Here is a 23,728-nt window from a genome sequence, read left to right on the forward strand (position 1 = left end):
AGCCTTTTACTCCCAGTCACTTGGCTGACTTGAGTCACGCAATGGAAGAAGGTATACCAGCATAACATGTTCGTTTCTGGATTTATGACCAGCTATAAATGAGTAATTGGTTTTATTTAGTGACATAGATATGTGACAAATTGAGGCTGTTTTGTTTGCAAATTTCCCTGTTAACATGCCAGTTTTCTTATATTTCAAAAACTCTGATTCGTATTTCACTTTTGAAAAATCTAGTCAGCCATTCCAAAAAACATTCTAATATTTTAAATGCTGTTGAAACTCATATTATACAAGCTTCTTCAAAGAGATGTAGGTGCTGGTGGTAGAATTTCCTGTAGTGGTCTGTCTTACAGTAAATTTAAAAGGTTTTTGACTGAAGACACTGTTGTTAGTTGGTGGTGGTAATGAAAGTCAAATAACAGTTTGTCACCCGCCAACAAACTCAAGAAGAAGAATAGAATGCCATTGTTGTATAACAGCCTCATGAAAAGGATCTTCAGGGTTGTCTGTAATGTTCTGCATTTTATGAAGAATCCCTTTTTTCACATCATCCTCAGAGCCATCAGAGCAGTTTCCAAGACACAGCCAGTCTTCTTTATAAGCTGGTTTTGCTTTTTTTGAACACTAATTCTGCTACCCCAGGAGATAATGGCAGAAGAGCAAGAAAAGAAAAGAAAATCCCAACCCTTATAGATGAAATCCTGCATCTTGTTGCACACACCAAAGGACTTGTATTGTCTTTGTCAAATCTGCCCCTTATAAAAACATGTATATAAGAGAGCCATCATTGAAAGAAAGCCACAGAGTGGTCCCATTTTTTTAGCTTGCCTCAATTAATATGGGTAACGCATCAAACAGATTTAAAAAGGCAACATACAAAACAGATTTTGAGTTGGAGAACATGACTGTGAACACATTATCTCTTTGGTGATGGCAGTATCATTTTCAGGGATTAAAATTATTTACCAGGAACAGAGAAGATGCAGGTCAGAGTTGATGAGACGATGGATGGATTGCAATAAGAAAATGCACACCACTTTTTTTCAGGTTTTTATTGCAAAAGGTTTTGAAAGTTATGTGTGACATTCTCAGTTATGCACATTTTTATGTTGGTCTGTCAGATGAAGTCCAAGAGACATTTTAGTTTGTGAATTCAACAGGACAAAATGTGAAAGAAATCAAGGGGCATGAGTACTTTTGCAAGGTTCTATATGATTCAGATTTGATACGCCAATTTAAAAAGAGAAATCAACTCTTTTTCATTAAACTGTTTTTAAATTGAGATATGTATGTTTCTATATCTAGTAAGAATCAAGAAGCTAATTGTTCTGACAGTTCATATAAATTTTTTTGTCTACAGAAATAAGGAACATTTTGTGAGTATGTGTTTTTAATATTTATCATTATGTAGCTTTTTTGCAACAATTAAATGAGCAAGAGCAATCTAAAACATGGTACTGTACAATTTGCTTCAATCAAATATCAAAGCCATTTTTTATTTCTCTTTCTTTTCTTAAACCAGTGTTTCTGATATGCCTGCAGGTTTACAAATCAGTAGGCCTATGAATGACAAAATTATCTGCTCTGATTAACTGATGAAGGAGGAGGAGGCAATGCGTGGCATACAGGGAATCTCTCTGGGATTGAGGACAGAGACGTCAGGTTGCTTCTTACACTCTAGATCACGAATCCGCAATAGAGTGTCAGTGACTCGGGCACAAAGCGAGCAAGGCAGAGATCTGCAACATCATCTGCTTGGAAAGTGAAAACATCACCCACAGCACGGTGAGCATCTTTTAGTTTCTTTGTACATAATTGTTTGGTGATGCAATTATGTTATTTCTTTGGCTTTGTATCATTTGAAAAGTGTTGTTTTGCTATAAGAAGAAATTACAGAATGTGAAACCCTATTTTTGATTTCTTGTTTATTTCAGCAACTTTCTATGTTTGCTAACATTTTCTGGACAGAGGCTGATAAGCTTAAAATCAAAGTCCAGCTTTTTCTGTTTGGCAAATTTTGCTACAATATTTATGTTTCTAACTAGTGGTATCCTTCTCATGAAAACTATACACTAAGTGCTAACCAGTGTCTTATTTTACACCACAGGGAATGAGCAATTATAGTATATGGCTTCATTCCAGCTGATTTTATCTCACATGAACCGCTATCTGACATAAAAAAGAGCACCAGATTCTGTTTCTGTCACCTTGTGTTTCTTCCATTTATGTGTTTCTGTGTCTCCCTAAGGTAGCCCCAGAGAAACATGGCATTTGCTGGGATGTTGAGCGAAGAGGACATCAAAGCTGCAGTCCAAGCTTGTCAAGGTGATTTAGATAGTATGCACAAATGTGCTTGCAAGAAGATATATTAAAAAAAGAGAAGAAAATCCTTTTTAATTTAAGGAAATACACACATATGTTCACCCAGGGACAACTGACACTCCTGAGGGGAAGCATTGCACTGTGTTGTTCACAAGAGGGTGAGGGCAGGGATCCTGCTGGTTACCAGGCAAACAAACGGCAGGAGACCGGTTACCAACCAGATACCAAAGGGTTTTCATCAGACATCCTTAACATAGCTGACCCAACAGCACAAGCTATGAAGCTCCCCGCATGCCGAAACATTTAATTATTTATCTTTAGCAATTATGTTTGCATGGCAAGGCATGCAAAGCTCTATTCCTGGTTCTTGCTATTTTTATGCTTTGCAGGCAAAAAAAAATATGAGCGAGTTTTACAAAGTAAAATAACCATAGCTATGAAATGGTTACACTAGAGGATGTGACACAATAAATTAATTTATTATTTTAGACATCCTCTTCAGCGTGAATCTTTAGAGTTATTTCAGGGTGTCTTCTTGCAAAAATAATAAGTTGAGAACTTTTGGCATTTAAGTTTGTATTAAAACCTGAGGCAATATTTGTTTTCCTTGTGCTGTTTACAAAGCATAGGAGCAAAGCCTACAATGCGCTTCAGGGTATATACTGGTAAATGTCATTGGCAGAATAATGAAAGTCATCTGAGCGAATGAGTAAATGCGACGTCTCTATTCAGACCCCCACTATTCGTTCTTTAATGTCATTCAGCGATTGACCATTCACTCACTCACTCGCTCACGCATTCACTCGTGTCTGTTTCTTGTAGTTGCTCCTTTTCATGTTCGGTCTCCTCTCTCTCTTTCTTCCTGACCAATGTACTGTAGCTCCAGGCACATTTGACTTCAAGTTGTTCTTTGCACGAGTGGGACTTACTGGTTTGTCTGAGGCAGACGGGAAGAAAGTGTTTACTGTCCTGGACCAAGACAAGAGCGGATTCATTGAGGAAGAGGAGCTGAAGTAAGGACAAATGTGTAAACATAAACCACATTTTGGGCCCCAAAGATATTGTAAAACACTTTTAAGGCACACCATGTTCTATGCATGAAGATAAGGTTTAGGAATAAGGTATGAAATTATGACTATGTGTTTATGTATTTATTCTTATTGTGTGGTCCTTTTTTAGATTGTTCCTGCAGAACTTCTGTCCATCTGCCAGAGAGCTCACAGTAGCCGAAACAAAAGCTTTGATGGCAGCAGGGGATAAAGACAGTGATGGCAAAATTGGGATAGAAGGTATCAAATGTCAGAAAAGTGGTGCAAAAACAGAAGAATACACTGTAGCAAACTAACGTCTGTCCGTTTGTTTCCTCCCTGTAGAGTTCTGTGATCTTTTGAATTGAAGATGAAAATACTCAAATCATGAATTTGGAGTTCTTCACCCGTCATTGGCTGATGGAAAAAAAGGACCAAATTCTGTACCTGCCTGCTAATTTCTTATTTGGTTTGTTAACACATGAAAAAAGATTGAAACGGCCCAACGTGGATGTCTGCATTGAATCAATCTGGTCTTCTGAATGAAATAAAAAAATGGTTTTCAGCTGTTCTACCACTGTCTTCTCTTGTTTTTGTTTTTTATCGCTTTGAAGTTATTTTAAGATGTGGTCAAACGATCTCAGGACTTCTTAATCAGAAGAGCCCAAACTCACACAATGGGTGGCGCAATTACTAGTCCTGGGTGGTCCTGGGTTCGATTCCCCAGTCCACGCAAACTTCTGCATGGAGTTTGCGTGTTCTCCCTGTGCATGCGAGGAGTACTCTTGCTTCCTCCCACACTCCAAAAATATGACTGTCAGGTTAATTGATCTTTCTAAATTCTCCCTAGGTTTGTGTGCATCGTTGTCCAGGGTGCACCCCACCTCTCACCTGGAACGTTAGCTGGAGATTAGCACCAACACCCCTCCCAACTGCACTAGGGCCAAGGGTGTAAGAAAATGGATGGATAAGTCACATAATTGCCAAACAATTAACCTGCGTTTTATTTTGATATCATTATAAATCCAGTGGCGACAGAGCGGGAGTTTGTTCTGCACTCAGTGCTTCCTCACCTCATTGGGATATGTCTTTGGGCCAGGCGCTTTACCCACTTCGCCTGCTGGGGTTGGTCAGAAGGGCTGACTGTGCAAAATGGCAACTTTGCTTCTGTCAGACTGCTGTAGCCACAGCTGCCCCAGGGTACAGACCAGTAGCTTCCCATCATCAGCATGTACTCTTTGAGGTCACAAATTATTATAAATAATTCTAAATACAATCAAACTGGTTAAGGACACAAACACATCATGCAGAAATATTATCTGAAATGGGATGTTAACATCACCCTTTGCACACCATGGCAGTATCATTCTATGAGGACTTTTCATCAGCAGCAAAACTGATCAAACTTAAAGATAGATGAAAGATAACCTCTTGACCTGAAAATGAAATGTCAGGCTGTACATTTTGTACAGCCAGAGCAACAATGGGATCGTTTATGGTAAGCTTATGGTTTCATGTCCAGTTTTCATGTCCAGGTGAAGACCAGCCCCAATTATAATTAAAAAACAAGCAAAAAAAAACATCTAAAGAGACATGTCTCATTTCAGTTTGACTGACTTTGAGCTACTGGCAAAAAACAAAACAAGGTGGGATGAATGGACTTCTTTTGTAAAAAAAAAAAAAAAAAAACAGTTTCTAATAACTTGAAGCAATCTCAGCACTGAAGCAGATGACATTTCTTGCACAAATAGTAATGAAATAGTGACAAAAGGATGCAGACATTAGCAAGGCAATTATACGTATATAATTTTATTCATGTCTTGCATTAATTTTCAAGAGCACCTTCTTATATTGTCCCGATTCTCATATTAGGGCTACTTCTGTCTGGAGGGTGACTCTCAAATTACTGCTGAGTCTGGGTGAAATATTCATCAGTATCACAAATATTTAGAAATATCTCGACTACATATTACTTAGGCGCAGATGGATGACAACTAAATTAACAGAAGGTATGAAAATAAGATTTGTCATCAAATTGTCACCTTGTTAATACACAAACCCATTTGGGATGCAAAAAATAGTCCAGATGATTGGCAGATTGCCTACTAAGGACAGAGATCTGGTGGTACAGACCTCAAAGTCATGTTCCGGTTTAGACATGTTGCTGGTACATTTGAAATGCGACCCTGCCAGTGGAGGTTCACTGAAACTCATGTAAAGATACTGTATCCTTTACTTTGCACACATGATTACATTTTGGTCTGGACGCATGGGCCAAGTGAAGTGATCAGAAATTGTACCACTTCACATAAAAGATTAAAAGTAAAAAGAAAAATGTATGACTTACACAGCTTGTAATAACGTGAAATAAAAGACACTGAATGACACTGAATGCATAAACTTCATTGCTTATTCGTGAAATGTAAAAGAAGCTGATACAAGGATGGTCCAATAATAATCACACTTCATCATAAGAAAAAAAAACCTCTCCTTTTGAGAGCTCTAAATGACAAGGTCATGTGGGGAGCAAATTCTGCCTGTGGTCTTAAATAATTATTTTGTCTCTATAGTAATCACGAAATTGAACACCAAGTAACTGCAGGTACTTGATGTTCACTTCTCATCATTGCCTAGGATAAAGTGTCTGACCGTGCCCTGCACTCTTACATATGCACATTTCTTATACTTCAATATTAAAACCAACATTTTAAATGTTGGTTGTAAATCATAATACGATTGCAACATGTGCCATGAAATCGGCGAGCTTCGGGTCTGCTCGAGTTTCCACATGTCTAGCTATAGGCCTGAGCACACATGGTAGCATCCTCATTTGTTCACCTAAAAATAGTTCCAGACTACTAGACACATTTTTTCGAAACCCATGCATCTTGGTACCTGATACTGAGACTCAAACGTCTGTAAATGGTGTTGCTCAAGGATATATAAGAGAGGGGGGAAAGAGGCTTTTGGCATTCACTCGAGTCCGCCTTGGTTTTCACTCGCCTCACTGCAGAGCAAAGGTGAGTGGGACGTGCACCTTTCTAAAAGCTACCCCGACTTCTGCAGATCATACAGCGGGTTGAAACGGATTCAGAGGAGGGGGATCTTTGTGGACTACCAGCTGTAGGGAGAAATGGAACCAACCTAGGCAGCAAATACATGGACCTCAGGACTTTTCAGTTAATACTAAAGTTGGCCAAATTGGGCCTTTTCACTTCAGAGGATCAACGTTTTTTGGAAGAATGCTGGTTGGCTAGAGCTAGGCTGACTCATGTTTTTTGCAGCAGCGAATGTTTTCAGCTGCCATTTTTAAAAAATGTTTGATAGGTATTCATGTTTGTGTGATCTGGTCTCCTGGTGAGAGCATCGGTTCTTAAGTGCGGTCACAGTTAAACGCTTTGGGATGAATAGTCAGTAGGCTCCTGCGAGGAAACATCCTGAGGAAAAGGGAAGCTGGTTAGCCAGTGGCAAACATAGATGCTTATTATGTTTAAAAGGTTTGTGAAATGAAAAAAAAGGAAGCAACTTTTTTGTGAAGCTATGAGAAGAAATGAATAATTTTTCATCTGGTATTTTAAAACCTAAAATTGATGCTTTTGTTAGACATACAAAGCCAAAGAGGATGCTGTCATAGTCATTTGGGTTGATGCTTTAAATTTTCTTTAAAATACTTGTTAGTATTTCAGATGCTCATTCTAACCTTGAGATTTGTCTTCTTTTCATCCCAAGAATAAAAAATGGCCTTCGCTGGTCTCAACGATGCTGATGTCAAGGCTGCCCTGGATGGCTGCGCAGGTGAGACTTTTCCTTCATTTTCACAAAGCACCGCATCATTTAAACTTAGCAAAGTAGCTAAGAGCAGAGAGGCAGACTTTACCAAACTTTACGAACATTCCTAAGAAATTGCCAGCCGGAGCTACCCTGAGACATCCATGCCTTGTTGCTGACGTATCAGGCACTAATGAAGATGTAATGTGCATTTTCAGCTGCCGACTCCTTCGACTACAAGAGTTTCTTCAAGGCATGCGGCCTGGCCAGCAAGTCCGCCGATGATGTCAAGAAGGCCTTTGCCACCATCGACCAGGACAACAGTGGCTTCATTGAGGAGGAGGAGCTGAAGTAAGACATCACTTGAACACTTCTTTCAAAGCATATTGGCTTTAAATGTGGATAAAATCTGACATTACTATGTGGTGTTGCACAGTCATCCTTCTGTTTGAGGGCTGGGCTTGATCACATTCTAGGAAATTCGAATACTTTTTGACCTGGTTGGTCTACCTAAAAGACCAAAAAAGATTTGAATTATTAATTAAGGCTTACTTGCATTGGTTTAATTCCTACTCTTTTGCTCACTCGTCAGGCTGTTCCTGCAGAACTTCTCTCCCAGTGCCAGGGCACTCACCGACAAGGAGACTAAGACTTTCCTTGCCGCTGGTGACAGCGATGGTGATGGCAAGATCGGAGTTGATGGTAAGAGTTCTTTGCATAAACTTTAAAAAATTTAATTACATTTTTTAAAAAATATCAATTTGACAAAGTACAAAACCTCTTTTCTGAAAAATAGTGGTTGTCTTCCCAAAGACCTAGATTGGACTTTTTGCTTCATTAGATTAATTTTTTGTCACAAGAAGTTTGCATGCAGACTGACTATAAGCAGCTTCATTTGTTCTCATCATCTAAAGTGAATTCTACCAATGAGAGAATCCTGCAGACAGAAGGTTTTGCACTTTGGCCATTGAGTTGTATAAATCGTAATTCTTGGTCAGAATCGGCTCAATGAGTCTTACACCAATAAATGTTTCCAAAGATTTTCTACTTTCTGCAACTAACAGCAGTTTCATTCTACCTTTGCAGAGTTTGCTGCCCTCGTAAAGGCATAAATTTCCACTGACCAAGATCCACTTCTTTTCATGGAACCGCAAACTCCTCAAAGATTCATTAATCACCAGCTGAAAGAATATTTTTTATACCTTATTTATGAGTTGCCTGCAAACTGTTTCTCAACATGGAAGACATATTTTGCTGTTAATGTTACTCAAACTGTGTTATGTGTTCAGAAATGATGACTTGTGCAAACTGTACAACACCATCTGCACTTTTGAGGAAGAGTGAAAAACCAGGAATAAATACTCTTTTGGTGTGAAGTCAACTTGTTCAGGTCAGTCTTTGGCTGAGTGTGCTGCATTTCCTAAAAGAAATCATTTCAACACAATGGGGATAATAAAGAGCCAGTGTCAAGTGAGTCCTCATATGCCAGAGCTTTTGAATGCTCAAGAGTCATCAAGCAATGGACTAGATTACTTGCCTGACACTTGTTCTTATAATTGGTTAATGGGAAGGGGAGCGTCGCTGGACATTGGCCAGGGCTTGGGAATTGCCCCGGGGCTGTGCTCACATGCTTCTTTAGACCCAGGGAAATCTGCAATAGATAGCTGCCAAACTTTGGGTAATTAGATGACCTAGTCCAAGATCTATTTCTTCTACAAGTGCTGCATAATCAGTTAAATGATGTGCTGTGGCAACAGGATGGCTATTAACAGTCACTGTCTCAGCAGCAGGGCTGCTTTCTGGCTCAAACCCACTGCAAATAGTTACACTGGCTTAAGGACTATTGAGCAAATAACCCACTTTATTTTTTCACTTTCTTTGCAGGAAACATCTTTTTTTAGGTGGTAAAACAGACTAAAACAGTGCATTAGCTTCAAAATGCTTATTTAAATTTTAAACTAATTTTTCCTTCTGATGCCAGATTGCAATTGCAGTGGGTTTCAAACGTCCTGGGCATTGCAAGTGAGCAAAATGTAAATCCTCATCCCTATCAGATAACAACTTCACCTAGATACAGTCAGGCGGTGGTCAAAACAGAGAGACTCAAGGGCTGCAGCTCAAAGGTGGCAGCATTATGCTGCCACCTATTGACCATGGATCTTCAGTTTTATCCTCTAGACTAGAGTTATTTAATTATTTTGTCAGAAAAAGAATGACAAAACCCTCATAAGCATTTAATAACATTGAGCAATATTTGCAGAAGTGATCTACTCTCTAACAGAAAAAGAAACATTTCCTCCAACGCTCTATGAAGATGAAATGGTCAAAATAGGGCTGACAGAGATTTTTTTTCTAAACATCATCTTCCATTTCCTTCAAAACCAAAAAAAACATTTTTTTTACAAAGAAACAAAAAATATTTCTTCAAAGGTTGGGCTACTGCTGACATGTAACAAGAAAACAACATTTCGTACTAAGTAAATTTATTTCATATTCCTCACAATATACAAATAATGCCTCAAATACATAAAACTATGCTCTGCTCAAAATGAAAGACAAGAGCAATAGATTCACTAAAAGAAGAAATGAAATCATACCTTAAAACTGGTTAGTTATAAAAGTATCAAAAACAACCAGTTAGTCCAACTCACTCCAGCTATAATGCATGCATGCCGAGTATCCTCATGAATATGGTTACGGGTTGACAGCAGCCCTTCCAATTCGCCCAGCTCAGCAGTGTGCAGGCCTATTCTTAGCAGCCAGGGACATTAAAGACTTCTTCAAACGCACCTTTTAAGCGTCTTCATTTTTGAAACTTAAAATAGACCGCTCTGTAGCTGCAGTACGAGCCCCCCCCCATCCCTTCCTTCGTCTTCCTCCTCCTCAGCACGGTGTCAGTTATCTTATGCTTCAGATTTCCACAGCGTGACAGTATATAAAAGGTCATTGGGAGCACCGGGATGGTCACTGCAGTCGACTTCAGTCTTGTCTGTGTCATCTGTACCCTACAAAGCAAAAGGCACAACCGAGGTGAGTCTGAAGGAAGAGAGGCAAGGGAAGAGAAAATGCGAGACCCACATCCAGACTTGCATCCTTGAAAAACCTTTTGGCTCTTCATTTCTTTTGACATTGGCTTTGCTCAGGACCTCACTGCATTGCAGCATCTAAAGAAACACACTGAATGCTTGTTTTTGGGAGCGGCAGCGTTTAAAAAAAAAAAGAGAGCCGTGGATTACTGGTCAGACCTCCGCATCTTGCAGTAGTTCCAAGTGTCAATCTCAGCTTCACGGAAGGAGTGAAGCGATGCAAATCCTGCACTTCAGAAAGAATTGGACTTAAGTATTTCAAATCGGAACCCTTTCTTGTTCTGTTTATTCTACTCGGAAAGCCAAAAGACAGCCATTTAAACAGCATTTTTTGTTTGCAAGACATGGTGTGAATTTTTATGGGAGTGATCAAAATTCTGTTTCTTTAGCTTTATGAATGTTTTTTTTTTTTTTTTTTTGCAATGTAGTGAGCTATAATCAAGTCCTTTATATAAATAGGGTGTTTCTTCAGGGATAATTGCTTTTACAAAAGTTAAAATTGATCAGTGTTCTGTCTCTGCAGATCAAAATGGCTTTCGCAGGTGTACTGAATGATGCTGACATTACTAAAGCCCTGGATGAGTGCAAAGGTGATTCTTCTATACTTTTTTACTTTTGCTTCATTTTTTTTTTTTTTTTTTGTAACTTTATTCTTGTTGATATCCATTGTCTTTGCCTCTGGTCTCAGTAGCATTATAAGCTCTGCTGATTTCAGGCGCGGACTCATTCGACTACAAGAAGTTCTTCAAGACTTGCGGTCTGGCCGGAAAGAGCGCCGACGATGTCAAGAAGGCCTTCTTCATCATTGACCAGGACAAGAGCGGCTTCATTGAGGAGGAAGAGCTGAAGTAAGATGCATGGCTGGGAAAAATGGGCTTCATACATTAGGTAGCATTTACTATGATGACCAACAATGTTAACTGACACAAGATACTGAGGGAATGAATTTCTACATTCACACTTTTAAGGGCAGGGTGCTCATCTTATGATGTTAAATTAAGATTAAATACTATTCAGTTGTAACAGTAGGAGGGCAGACAGAGGCAGTTATCACTAGCCTGTTCTGTATAAATTTGGTGGAGCCGCATCCAGAAAGTCTTACTTAGAGAGAATTTTTTGGATTGCAGCCTACTCACTCCTTTATGTGCAGTTGTAATCCAACAACAGCAGGCATTACATTTCTTTATGTATTGTTAAACTTGCCATTGCAAGTTTACCAGTGGCCCTCATCTGCGAAATCCTTTTAAATCTTTCTCGAGGTGACACCTGCCCCACCGAGCAAAATCTTGTCAAGAAAAGGAACTTTCCTTGAACAAAGTGGTTGCAAAGTGAGATGATGTGAATGGAAATACGTTTTTTTGGTGCCTAAATGTAGTTGGAGAGTTTTGGGGATTGATCAGTTGGGCCAAACTAGTCTGACATTCAACATTTTTGAGACGTGAGATAAGGACTGAGCGACCATGAATATCTATAAATAAAAATGTCCACGAATAAGCTTATTTAACCAACCTCTGCATTGTTTTTTTTCAGTATTGCTGCTTTATTTGGTCTATTTGCGATGTGTTTTGTTCAATAATGTTAGATGAGCACCTCTTGTATCTGGCAGGCTGTTTCTGCAGAACTTCAGCGCAGGTGCCCGTGCACTGACCGACGGTGAGACCAAGGTTTTCCTCAAAGCCGGTGACAGTGACGGAGACGGCAAGATTGGATGTGATGGTACATGCCGAGACACTGGTTGGACATTCCTTTGCTTAAACAAATGTACAACTTTCTATAATTTCCTGTCCCTGTCTACCCTGCAGAGTTCGCTGCTTTGGTAAAGGCATAAAGATGGCAACATGACCAACAACACATGCTCTGATGGAACAACAATGCCCACATCGACCTCCCCCCTTTTCATCTGAATTTAAATAATTTTTATACATTTGCTTAAGGGAAGTTTCCTCTTCTATGCAACACACTGTCCAAAAGGTGATGATTGTGAATGTCGCTCGGTTGTGTTCATGTCTTAAATATGAATTTTGCTAACTGTAAAATCTATAATGCACTTTCCAGGAACTAAAAGTAAAAGAAAATAAAATATTCTTTTACTACGGTCTTACTTCTTTGTTTTTGAGTCATTTTGCCCACATAACTTCTTTTGGGTTGGAGAAGTAGCAATAGAAAAGAAAACTATGTCAAATACATAATGATATGAGTCCTGGCTCAGAGAGTCAGGAACATTTTTTATGCAATCTATACAAAAAAGAAAAAGCACAAAAAAAACTGCTGAAAAAGAAATATGGATCATCTCCAGAGAACTTATAGTCAAAATTATTTAGATCCACTTTGCAAGGGCTAAACAGCCATATGTGGCAGAGAGACACCTGCTGCATTGTTCAAGACCTTAATCTCAAAAATATTATTTTGTCATTTCACTTGTCATTGCACTAGATTTGGAAACATCCAAATCTAGGTAGCCCTACCTACCCCATTATCCTCAAGTTTAGACCCTGAACCCAAAGTTTTAACTATCATAACAAATTAGAAAAATACATCACGACTTTTATGAGATATCCAAATAATTGTGACCCCATTTAATGGCATACTATTAAGCACATGAACTCCAGTACAAACTGAGAGAGCACATGAATTGTTTGTAGTTCCACCGTAAAACCACTAGATGGTAGTGTGGACATTCCAAGTTACCATTCAACCATATGAAAACATTAGAAAAAAATCAACCATCAGTCACGTTGATGGTTGCATTTGTTGGGCTACTTCTGATTATTTCTTACCTTCTATTTTAATATTTTTTATTTTGTTCTGTAGTTTGGACCAGCATGTTCGAAATAACTACTTCAAATATAAAATTTGTTATATTTCAATAATAAATATATATGTTCATATGGTACTTTCAATGCATTTATACCACTTTTTTTCCCCTTTTTTCACATTGCAACTAAAATTGTCACCCTGGTTTGCTGACATTTTATGTGATAGCAGATGGTTATGAAGTAGGAGGAAAGGAATACATAATTTCAATAATATCGTCGTTTAAATTTGTGCCCATCACTTATATTCACACTCTCGGTAAAAATTCTACAGAATCATCTTTTTCTGCAATTACAGTGACAAGTATTTTGGGTTATGATTTGAGCATCTTTGTGTGTCAGCAGAAAGAAAATGGTCTTGCTTTGCAAAGCAAGACCATTTAAATCTTCATTTCAATTAAATCTTACTCAGATTTAAAAGAGTGAAGGGCAATTTCATATTTGTACTTTGAGGAGGCCTGAACCTCTTTCCCATTGTTACTGTATTTGGTCATCCATCATATTGCTGCAGTCACCATATTTCACAGACAGTATTTTTTGGTTGGAGTGTTATTTTTCAAACAATTGCAGCAGTTTGCCTATATACGAAAAACATGAACTCTTGGGCTCATCTTACCAAAGCATTTTTCTACATGATTTATGACAACTTTTTAAACATTCATTTCAACAATACACCAGATTGTATTTGTTTACAGTTTTCTGTGAACACATTTCTCCACCTGATCTCTGGATCTCCTCACCCTCCCTGCATCCCTGATGCTTACCATGAGCTCTTGGCTGCTATGCTGATCAACATGGATGGCCATGTTTTAGTATTTCTACAATTGTGCCACGTTTTTCAGATGATGAATTGAACAGAAGTCTGTGAGATGTTCAAAGGTTGGGATTGTCTTTATTACATAACTCTGCTTTAAAGCCCTCCAGAACTTCATCCCTGATCTGTCTGCTGTGTTCCTTGGTCTTTATTAAAATGTTTACTATTGTTCTAAAATGGGCCAAACATATTTAAACTTAAAATTATTTTCTTTAATCACATAAATTTCTTTATCATTTAATTGGTATAGCGTATAAAATATTAATAACAAATGTAAAAATAGTAAATGTCGGTGATTACCTGTGTACGCACTTTGTTTGAGTTACTAATGATCACATGCTTTACTCTTAAATTTACCACTTGTGGGACTAACAAAGAGTTATTTTATCTTATATTTACATGAAAGATAGAGAAAAAGATTTCTTAATAAAAAAGTGATAAGGAAATTATTATAATCTTGTTTGGGAAACCGATGTGCTACCAAAATGATTACTTGTTTTTTATTATTTGCCTTGCTACACAGTTTGTTTTCTCTCACTAACATCTGTCAGTCTCCTTTGCCCCAGAGAGGTGAGAAAACACCATGTCCTGTCTCCCCATGCGTGCGCTTACAGAGCACTAGCAGATGTAAATAAATAAATGATTGGCCTGTAACAGTATAGTTAAGGTGGTATCAGCGGGGATGCATGACATCATGCTCCTTTTCCAGGTAAAGTGGCATCACTCTGCTCCGTCCTGTGTCCTTGGTCTCTTTGTCACACAGAGCCATGATGAGATGATTGAGTTTCTCTTTACCTTCTAGATGCAGTCTAACTTCACCAGCACACTTCAGCAGCTTGTCAGCTGCTAAGAAGCCTGACTGACTAGTTGGTAGCCGGATAAAACTCGAGAGGAATCAGAAAGCACAAAGTTATTTATTCATTAATGCAAATGGGCTCAATGTTGCTATAAAGTGTAACAAAGATCCAGTTTAAGATTCCTCTAGTTAAAGTTTTGTAGCTCTTGAAAGACTGAGATCGGGGTCTTGAAAACAATGTTGTAGGCACTGATCTTACAAAAACAAAAACAAAAGTGAATATTGTCACACTCAAAGCATTTTTAATGGTTGAATAGACATCAGAGGGTGTATTTTGAGCACAATATATTAATGAATCCAATACATTGAGTGTGGCACGACTAACAACATAAAAACCTGAAAAAAACTGCAATGACTAGTCTTGTGCATTCTCCAGTATTACCACGGAGAAAAAAATTTAAATCCACTAATTATTCAAAACATGACATAATTAAGTGTTAGCACAGTAAAGAAGTGTATTTAAGGTGTTGCCTTAAAATACATGCACATGTGTACCTTGATTTAACTAAAATATTGTAAATTAATCTATTTGAAGTTTATAAAGCTTCAAACTTTGCAATGTTTTGGTCAAACTCATAATTTATACATATGTATAACTCTGAGAAGAAAACTGTCCAATTATTCTGAAATTTAGCTTATTTCAGTAATTCTGAAAACGGGTGTGTTCGGTTTGATTTACACTCTTATGTAGCGTTATATATTAGGCTTTTTGATACATATTAAAAAGTATGAATTGTTGATTGTAGCATTCTTTACAAATTAACCAAGCATATTATTTCGTAAATATAATGTGTAAAAATGGTTGAACTATAATTCCTTCATCTACTAACAAATCCCAACTTGTATCTTTAGACTTTAGTGTTGCTTGACCTTAATGAACAATACAGAGCTGCTTAGGAACTGCTGACTGTGTATATTTGGTGTGCTTTTGACAGATATTCTCTGCTGTGTCTAAAGTTTAGGTCAATTTGCAACAGAAAAAAAAAATATTTGAGTGTCTGTTAATTCACATTAGTAGCAGCATCTCAAAACTGAATTTGAATTTACCTAATTTTGCAGGCACTTGTACTTAGATGTAGGACAAAACACATTCCCCATTCATTTTGTTAAGATTTATTGATTTTATAGGTTAAAATCTAACTGTTGACTTTCAGTGATGAGTGAAGCTGGCCACCGGTAAGGATTTCTACTCCAAAATATCGACTCCTAAAGAGTCGAAGGTGTCTGAAGAGATAACATTTGCAACCTAACATACAAAGAACTTACTCAGCATTGTAACATGCTTTTTTTTTGTTTTCAGACTTAAAACAAAATTCAGGTTGACCTTTACGCACAACCATGTCATTTACTGACAGAAGCGCATAAAAGTGCACCAGGACAAAGATTTCGTGTAACTGACACGGAGAGGCGGTCTTCTGTTATCAGGGACTCAGAACAAAGGGTAATCCCTAATTTCATGTATTTTGGACATGTCCTCGTGTTACAAGACTTTTGCTCGCTGTTTTTTTTTTTTTTTTTTGCCTATGGATGTGGCTTGTCTGATCAATGAATAAAAATCCCTCATCATCACCGTTTGGGACGTCAAAGTGACCTTAATCAGTACAAGTGACAAAGCATTTTCATGGATCTCCCCACCTCCCGCTCTCGAAGTCAGTGTAAGTGAGAAGGTTAGAATTGTGGGCATCCCTGACATCACGCTTTTTCCTTCCTTTTTCTCTCTTCTTCAGATGACATTCAATCTTGGGAACCTTAAGCTTTCTAAAGAGAGACTATTAGAAACAAGTTGTCATACGATCAACCAAAAAGAACATCAAAGATGGAGCTTCCCTCATTCCAAAGCATATTGCTAAGATCCTGTAAAATGATACCTATATGATGGGGGTGGTACAGTAAAAGAGGAAGAAAAGAAGAGAGAGACAGTCGCTTTTCAGCCTCTCCCAGCCTTTACTGTACATATTGGAGTTGAAAGGAAGGGGAGTGTATGATGGAGCTGAGGCTGAGTTAATGATTTTTCTTTTTTTCTTCTTCTTCTTCCAGACTTAATTTGCTATTTACAAGGGCGTTACGGAAGTCCACATGCCGATCTCTGTGCTCATGCGCGTTATAAATAGTAAAGGTTAATTAGTTAGCTGAGAAATCGGATCAGGGGCGGGCAGTCAGAATTTGATCCATAGTCAGGTAACTCAAGCGATCCCTATTGTCGCTGCAATCAGACCTATATAAATCCTCCTTGACGGACAGCAGTCACCACAGCGCCTCACCTCTCAGCCGCATCACCGTCCGACCACAGAGGAAACTTCTAACGCGGTAAGATGCGGAGGACGCACGGAGTTCACGTCAGCTTCTTTACATTAGCTAGTTTTTTTTTTTTTTTTTTTTTTTTTTTTAAGATATGTATACTCTACATATGTTAATCTTTTTTACTTCTGAAATCCTGGCTTTTACTAATTACCAACAGCATGCAGCAAATACATCAGAAATATTTAAATAATAATAATAATAAAAAAAAAACAGAGAAAGTTTTATGTGAAAGTTGCTAATTTGCTGGCTGCAAGATCAGTGACTACCTTGTCAGGTTGCAGGCTACCTATTGCCACTTTGTCTGGTTTTTGCTCTTGCGTTTACATCGCACCTGTCTAAATGTGTTAATAATTCACCGTGGCTGTTCTTCCTACAGGAATAAAATGTCGCTCTCATCTATCCTTTCTGCTGATGCCATCGACAGCGCCGTCAAGGACTGCCAAGGTATCCTTTTTCACTAATATATCTTTGTGATCTCTTTGTACACATGTACAAGGTGCCACCGCAGTCCACTGACAATGGATTGGATGGCTCAATTAAACAATTACGCACAAAGTGCTTTGGGAAAGTGCTTTATTCTATTTAGTATTAAGGATGTTTTCCTTCAGAATTGCTTTCTCTTGGCAGACTTCAGATTTGATCTTCTAGTTTCAGCACTGAATAGGTGAAACATAAACACAACGTGCCAAGTGTTCTTATTTTTTCTGAATTTTTTGTCAGAGAATATTTGAATATTTGAAGGAAGTCTGCTCTTCATAGAACAATTTTTTTTCTCTCAGAATAACTTTTTTTTGTTCCTTAAGGGGAGGGTTGTTTACACTGGTTATAAAATATAACTGAAGTAATTTCAGTGAAAAAAAAGAAGAAGAAAGAAAAAAAAGACAAACATGAGACCTTAATTAATCTAAACCAGAATTACCAAGTGTCAAATAAAGTTCCAGTATGTTTTTATTTACTGAATAAAGAATTGAACTGTATATATAAATAAATGCTTCACAAATGATGGGAGTTTCTGACTAGAATGTAAAACCTTTTTGAAACTTAACAACTTATTTATAACTTATAACTTATTTATTCTAGGCTGCAGAAGCTACACATTTTCAGCAGGATTATTAAGTCATTTAAACATGCATGTAGTTGCTTCAAGTAACCAATGGTGCATCTGCAAGGAGTCGTTAATTTTATTTTTAAAACTCTAAATATAACTGATGCAAAAATCATCCCTCTTTACAGTTGTTGCATGGCAATATTTCCAAGCCAGGACAGTTTTCAATAAAATCTTTATACCTCTTCTCGCAGCTCCGGACTCCTTCTGTCCAAAGAAGTTCTTCCAGTTGTGTGGCCTGAGCAAGAAAAGCGCCCAGGATGTCAAGAAAGTTTTTGGGATCCTGGACAATGATGCCAGTGGGTTTATTGAGGAGGAAGAGCTGAAGTGAGTCGTCAACTTTTTTTTGTTTCCTGTGAAGATTAGCTTTATCTTCTAGAAGAAATTAGATATGCATACATGTTCAAGTGACTATTGTACATCTTTGGGCATTTTATTTTTATTTTTATTTTTTTCTATCTGATTCAATAAGACATCAGTTTTATTTTCCAATTTGTCCTTGAGTGCTATTTTTACTGTTCATTCAGATGAAAAGTTTTCTCTGGCTTCATGCATCTTCTTTTCCTCCCATCAGGTTTTTCCTCCAGAGGTTCAACCCTGGGGCTCGGGTCCTGACGGACAAGGAGACCAAGGCCTTCCTGAAAGCTGCTGACGGTGATAGTGACGGGAGAATTGGAGCAGAAGGTGAGAATTTCTGTTTGGATGATGTGTCATTCCAAAATACAAATAAGTCTGAGCCCAAAAGACAAACAGTCAACTCCCTAGTCAGCATTTTTGTTTGGAGTTCTCATTAGTCTGGTTTGAAGCTAAGTGGGCTTGAACTCCAAAATGGGTTCTTGAATAGGACCTTCTTGGATTGACTGAATGCATGCTGTATTGCCAAAACCAGTCATGTCTCTTATGTTAAAATAAATAAATAAAAGCTTTGAAGCTGTGAAAAATAAGTAATCTCATCTGGGCCAATTTGTAGCACAATTTCAACATGGAGTCATAGGTTAAGGTTGGCTGGATCTGAAGACAGTTTGTTAGATCAGATGAAACATTTCTGGTTGAAGCGATTGAACAATCTTGTCATCTTGTGATAGCAAAACCATGCTGCTAAAATTTGGAGTTGCTCATAAATCTTTATGCTGATGGACCTGAATCACCTGTAATATAAATATATCTTTTTTTGCCCACAGAATTCCAAGTTCTGGTCCTGTCCTAAACTGGTGAAAAGCCCTCCATCTAGATCTCATCTTAACCTATCGCCTTCGGTTGGACACATAAAGGGCTCCTACTTTACTACCTTAGTCATTTTCAACCTAGTTAAACAAAACCCTTCCTAATGTCTTCATTTCAATGTATTCCTTTTCACTAATACCAGTCATGTTTTTAGGTTTTTGGTTCTTCATGTGCTTCAGATCATCATAAAGCTGTGTTGCCCAAACTAATTGGCACCTGTCTGCTAAAATAAAAGGATACAATCTAATCCCAAATGCTTGTCTTGCCTTCTTTATATTTAACATTGTCTTAGATTGGAATTTGAGTTAAAGTGGTTTAAATAGAAAAAAAAGTTGAAAATACAGAGAGAGAAAATTATACATATGGTAGCTCTTTTACAGTACAGAGGTGTCCTTGAATGTGCATTTTTCTTACACAGTAAATAAGATTAAATATCAGATAGTATCGGGTACAAAAGAAGTCTACTGTGTATGTGCACTACAGATGTGTGTGTGTGTGTGTGGGGGGGGGGGGGGCGTGTGTGTGTGTGTGCGTGTGTGTGTGTATTTGGAGGCAGAAAAATCATAGATCTGTGGAACTGTGGGGCCAGGGGAAAAGTAGCTGGAGGGGTGACCTTGCTGACCACCTGAGTGTCACTGTGGTCGGATCGAGTGGCTCCTGACCTCAGCTTTGTAAATAAACTCCAACACCGCTCCGGCTGGGAAAACAAAACACAGGCGCAAATAAAAACCTTTGCATTTGCAAAAATCAAATGGGAATTTCGACACTGTAATCAACCATGCAAAAACTTTCCCCTCAAAAATGTGAAAATGCAAAAAAGGCATCTATCTCTGCATTGTGCTAACTAGGAGTGGACATTCTCAAGGAGTGCTCTTAAGAAGTGTTGGTTAAGAAATCTTTGGAGAAGAATAATTGAAACAGTAGTTTATCATATCGGGCCACTCTGAAGTTCCTCCTTCCACCACACTTTCAAATCAGTACCACACTGCATTTTTACCCTCTGCACTTACAGGATTCAAGGAATTAACATTAACAACTACCTCACTCTTCTCCCATCCGACTACAGAGTAGCAGTTTTAGACCTTCCACTTTAATGTTGTTACAATTATCCCTCGATTGCAGGGGGGAACCTGACTATTAGAGCACACACCTGACATTCACAGCTACCCCACGGGATATACCCTGGCATTAGCATGAGGTCATGGTCACCAATGTAGATTCTGCAGTTATACATTTAGCCGCTCCATTAAGCTGCTTGCAAAGATATGATACTTGGTCTTGTCACTTTTATTGAAAGGATGTTTGGATTTCTTTTTAGACATTTCACAGTAAATTGTTTCACAAACATTTTAATACCTGAGGAACTATTTAACATTTTGTCACAATACAACCACAAGCCGTATGTTTTATAAACCAATACAAGGGAGTGGTTAATGTGTAAGTGGAAAGAAATCAATATATAGTTTTCAATATTTCAATATAATCTAACATCAGAAAATTGTGTGGATTTGTGACCAGCCCATCTGACTTTACAATTTGCACAAAGAATTTTGCTACAGTTTTACCTGCAAGTAATTTGGGGCACATCTTATGAAAACAAAATGAGCAAATGTTCCTGTCTTCAGTCTGATGTGCAAGACTGTATTTTTTGCTCATCCTTTTCTTTTTGTTGGTGCATCACTGGGTGAAATGCAGCAATCTGACAAACAATATGTTCATCATGGGTGAAGAGGTTGTGGAGGAGCAAAAGGGCCTCGATGTTCATCTGGTCAACAGACTGGACCGGAGATGGAACAGTGAAGCAGCATACAAGGAGGAATGGAGCAGACTGTACTGCTTAAGGATGCTTAGGGTTAGGGTTTTTCAATTTAATTTTTCTTTGGAATTAATTAAGAAATTTTGAGTCATTCTCTGAGTTCTTGATCAGTTATTGATCTCTCTACATATTCTCCACTGAAACTGGGTACAGTTTTGACTGGGCCATTCTAATATATGATTATCACTTAATCTAAATCACTCTGCTTTAGGTTCAAATGTTTTCCTGCTGGAAGATGATCCTCAGCCTTATTATCAAATCTGTTTTGGCTTCCAGTAGTTTTCCTTCTGAACAAAGGCATTTCCACAGGATGATGCTGCCACCGCTATGTTCTACAATGGAGATGGTCACAATGTTTGGTAAAAAATGTAAAAAAAAAAAAAAAAAAAATCAGTTTTAGTCTCATTTGCACAGATCACCTTCTTTCCCATGCTTGCTGCATCCGTCTCACTTGAGGCACTGTACTGGAGTAACGGTTGTTAGATATATTGTGTTAAGCACTTACTGCTCACAGACAGTGAGAACATGTATTAAATTATGAGGCATCCATAGCTGCTGTTATCAGTTTCTGATTCTAACCTGTGCTGCCGCAGCAGGGTGAGGGGTTCTTGGGGTGACGGGAGACCACTGCACTGGAAGAGGGACGAGCATGGGGGAAGCCAGACGGTAACACAACCCAAGCAACACACAGTGGATCAGTGACCCCTGCGGGTCAGGAGCCAGGAGCGGTAAACAGGAAGGAAACGTGAGCCAACAAGTCGACACTGACGGCGGGATGTGCTGGTGTGGGACAGCAACGCGAGGTAATGTGACAAGCAGTTTACCTGGACTCAAGGGCAGTGGGAGGTAAAGCAGCAGCAGAGAACATGGATCTGTTTCTGTGGAGAAGACAATGTGAGAAAAAATGACAAACTGCAGCAGTTTTTGAAGCAGGCTTTGTTTTCAGTCATCATTTGTCAAGGTCTTAAAAAATCTATTTACACCTCACTTTTCATTCGTGAAATTGTGAATAAAGCTGTAAAATAAATCTAAGTTTAAGAAAACATTGTTTTGAATACATTTATTTAGTTTAGGGAAAATATACTTTTTAGTTTGCAAAATGATCAAAAGCAAGTATGATCATTTTTTTCACAATTTAGAATATATTTTTCTCTTTATATGTTGAGGTGTACATTTCAATGTTCAGTCACCTTTTCCAATTTCGATGAGGTTCAATTATGGCACAACAAAGAGGCTCAGTTTTTACATCTACCAGCCAGTACTGTTGAGGAGAATACAATTGTCCAATAGTGGGCATCTTTACCTATTGATTTTTTGGGGAAATAAAAAAAAAGAAAAAGATATACTGCATTGATTAAGCCTACTGCAAAAATAAAAAATAAAAAAAGAAAATACATATTTACCTCTAGCATGCATTATCGCTTCATACAGTAACTTCAAGAACTAAAGATAATGACATGTTCTAAAGTTGTGTTTGATATGAGATTTTAAATTCTCAGAAGTTTTGGGCATCCTTTGTCATTTTTTAGAAATAAAGATAAACATAATATTAAGTATATGTGAAATCCGCTAACTATGAAGCATAATTTTATTCAGCTATCACTGGTCCATAGCTTTCAAGGGTTTCAAAAGAACGTTACAAACAGGAAAGAGTTTGAAATTTTGAGCAGCACATGTTTAAAACAAAAATATTCCTTCCACTGAGACAACAATCTGCCCATCTAGTAATTATGTGGACAAAAAAGTCACTATAATCCATGCAAAAGTACAGCATGAAGTCAAATTTGTATCAGTGAATACTTAGCAATACAAGGCTGAATATCATAGTTACCTAACAGCTGTACCATACGGCTCCACTGGGAACCGGATGGTATCTTCGCTCCATTCAACGTCTGGTTTGTCATCCTTGTCATAGTTCCACCACCGGCATCTTAAAAATTTTCTCATTTCTTCACAAAAGTCTACAAGTTTTCATAGAGGCTTCTTCAGAGTGACTCCCTCAGCAAAGCTGGAACGCAATGCTGCCTTCCTCTAGCTTTTCTTCTTTTTCTTGGTACTAGCCGCCGCTGGTGTTATTCCAAATTACTGGAACGACTTATTCATCTGTCAAATGTTTCTTGGCATTGTTCTTTTCAAGGAAAATTGTTATAAAATATTAAATGGTAATGATGCTGCAGATGTCTGTTACTGGGGATAATGAATTAAAAACACTAACAGATAAGTTTGAGATAAAAAAAAAAAAATCCACAGAACCATTCAATGAATTAGAATAATATTAAAAAGTGAAATGGTTTATGTAGATGTGCTGCACAGATGGATGTTTGAAAGCTCTTATTTCTGTCAATTATGATTCTGTTTTCCATGTACGGGTAATAAAAACATAACATTTAAGCTTTTTTTGAGCTTTTACATCAAACCAATAAACAATAATAATAAAAAAACAGAATCGTGGCTTAATAAAACATATGTTTAATTCCTTCTTTTAAACGTTATTTTCAAAAGATACTTTCAGCTGGAGAAGAGGGCCTCATCTGATATCCTTATTGAATATATCTGTATGTATAATTGAAAAGAAGGAGCCTTTTGAAATTATTT

The 23,728-nt window shown here is 37.9% G+C and overlaps 4 protein-coding genes across 5 annotated transcripts; all 4 read left to right on the top strand.

Moving 5' to 3' along the window:
• Position 1: 1 nt before the first annotated feature.
• Positions 2-3,924, top strand: pvalb5 (parvalbumin 5). 2 transcript variants are annotated; one of them, XM_055035827.1, is made up of 6 exons: positions 2-51; positions 1,602-1,785; positions 2,249-2,325; positions 3,203-3,335; positions 3,502-3,611; positions 3,696-3,924. In XM_055035827.1, exons 3-6 carry the CDS (start codon positions 2,265-2,267, stop codon positions 3,716-3,718), a joined length of 327 nt encoding a protein of 108 aa, XP_054891802.1. In that variant the 5' UTR covers positions 2-51; positions 1,602-1,785; positions 2,249-2,264; the 3' UTR covers positions 3,719-3,924. The 2 variants fall into 2 exon arrangements, with proteins under 2 accessions (XP_054891802.1, XP_054891803.1); XM_055035828.1 differs by having other exon boundaries at positions 3-51; positions 2,253-2,325.
• A 2,315-nt stretch (positions 3,925-6,239) lies between these two features.
• Positions 6,240-8,494, top strand: LOC129363622 (parvalbumin beta-like). The gene is made up of 5 exons (XM_055035826.1): positions 6,240-6,370; positions 7,080-7,145; positions 7,337-7,469; positions 7,711-7,820; positions 8,205-8,494. Exons 2-5 carry the CDS (start codon positions 7,088-7,090, stop codon positions 8,228-8,230), a joined length of 327 nt encoding a protein of 108 aa, XP_054891801.1. The 5' UTR covers positions 6,240-6,370; positions 7,080-7,087; the 3' UTR covers positions 8,231-8,494.
• Positions 8,495-10,017: 1,523 nt separating this feature from the next.
• LOC129363620 (parvalbumin beta-like) lies at positions 10,018-12,305 on the top strand. Its single transcript, XM_055035825.1, has 5 exons — positions 10,018-10,148; positions 10,728-10,794; positions 10,920-11,052; positions 11,811-11,920; positions 12,007-12,305. Exons 2-5 carry the CDS (start codon positions 10,734-10,736, stop codon positions 12,030-12,032), a joined length of 330 nt encoding a protein of 109 aa, XP_054891800.1. The 5' UTR covers positions 10,018-10,148; positions 10,728-10,733; the 3' UTR covers positions 12,033-12,305.
• A 4,361-nt stretch (positions 12,306-16,666) lies between these two features.
• pvalb8 (parvalbumin 8) lies at positions 16,667-19,564 on the top strand. Its single transcript, XM_055035739.1, has 5 exons — positions 16,667-16,994; positions 17,365-17,432; positions 18,288-18,420; positions 18,668-18,777; positions 19,275-19,564. The coding sequence occupies exons 2-5, from the start codon at positions 17,372-17,374 to the stop codon at positions 19,298-19,300; spliced, it is 330 nt and encodes a 109-aa protein (XP_054891714.1). The 5' UTR covers positions 16,667-16,994; positions 17,365-17,371; the 3' UTR covers positions 19,301-19,564.
• The last annotated feature ends 4,164 nt before the right edge of the window (positions 19,565-23,728 follow it).

Source organism: Poeciliopsis prolifica, unplaced genomic scaffold, assembly GCF_027474105.1.
Source record: "Poeciliopsis prolifica strain line A6 unplaced genomic scaffold, Auburn_PproV2 SCAFFOLD010, whole genome shotgun sequence".
NCBI classification, from domain to species: domain Eukaryota; kingdom Metazoa; phylum Chordata; class Actinopteri; order Cyprinodontiformes; family Poeciliidae; genus Poeciliopsis; species Poeciliopsis prolifica.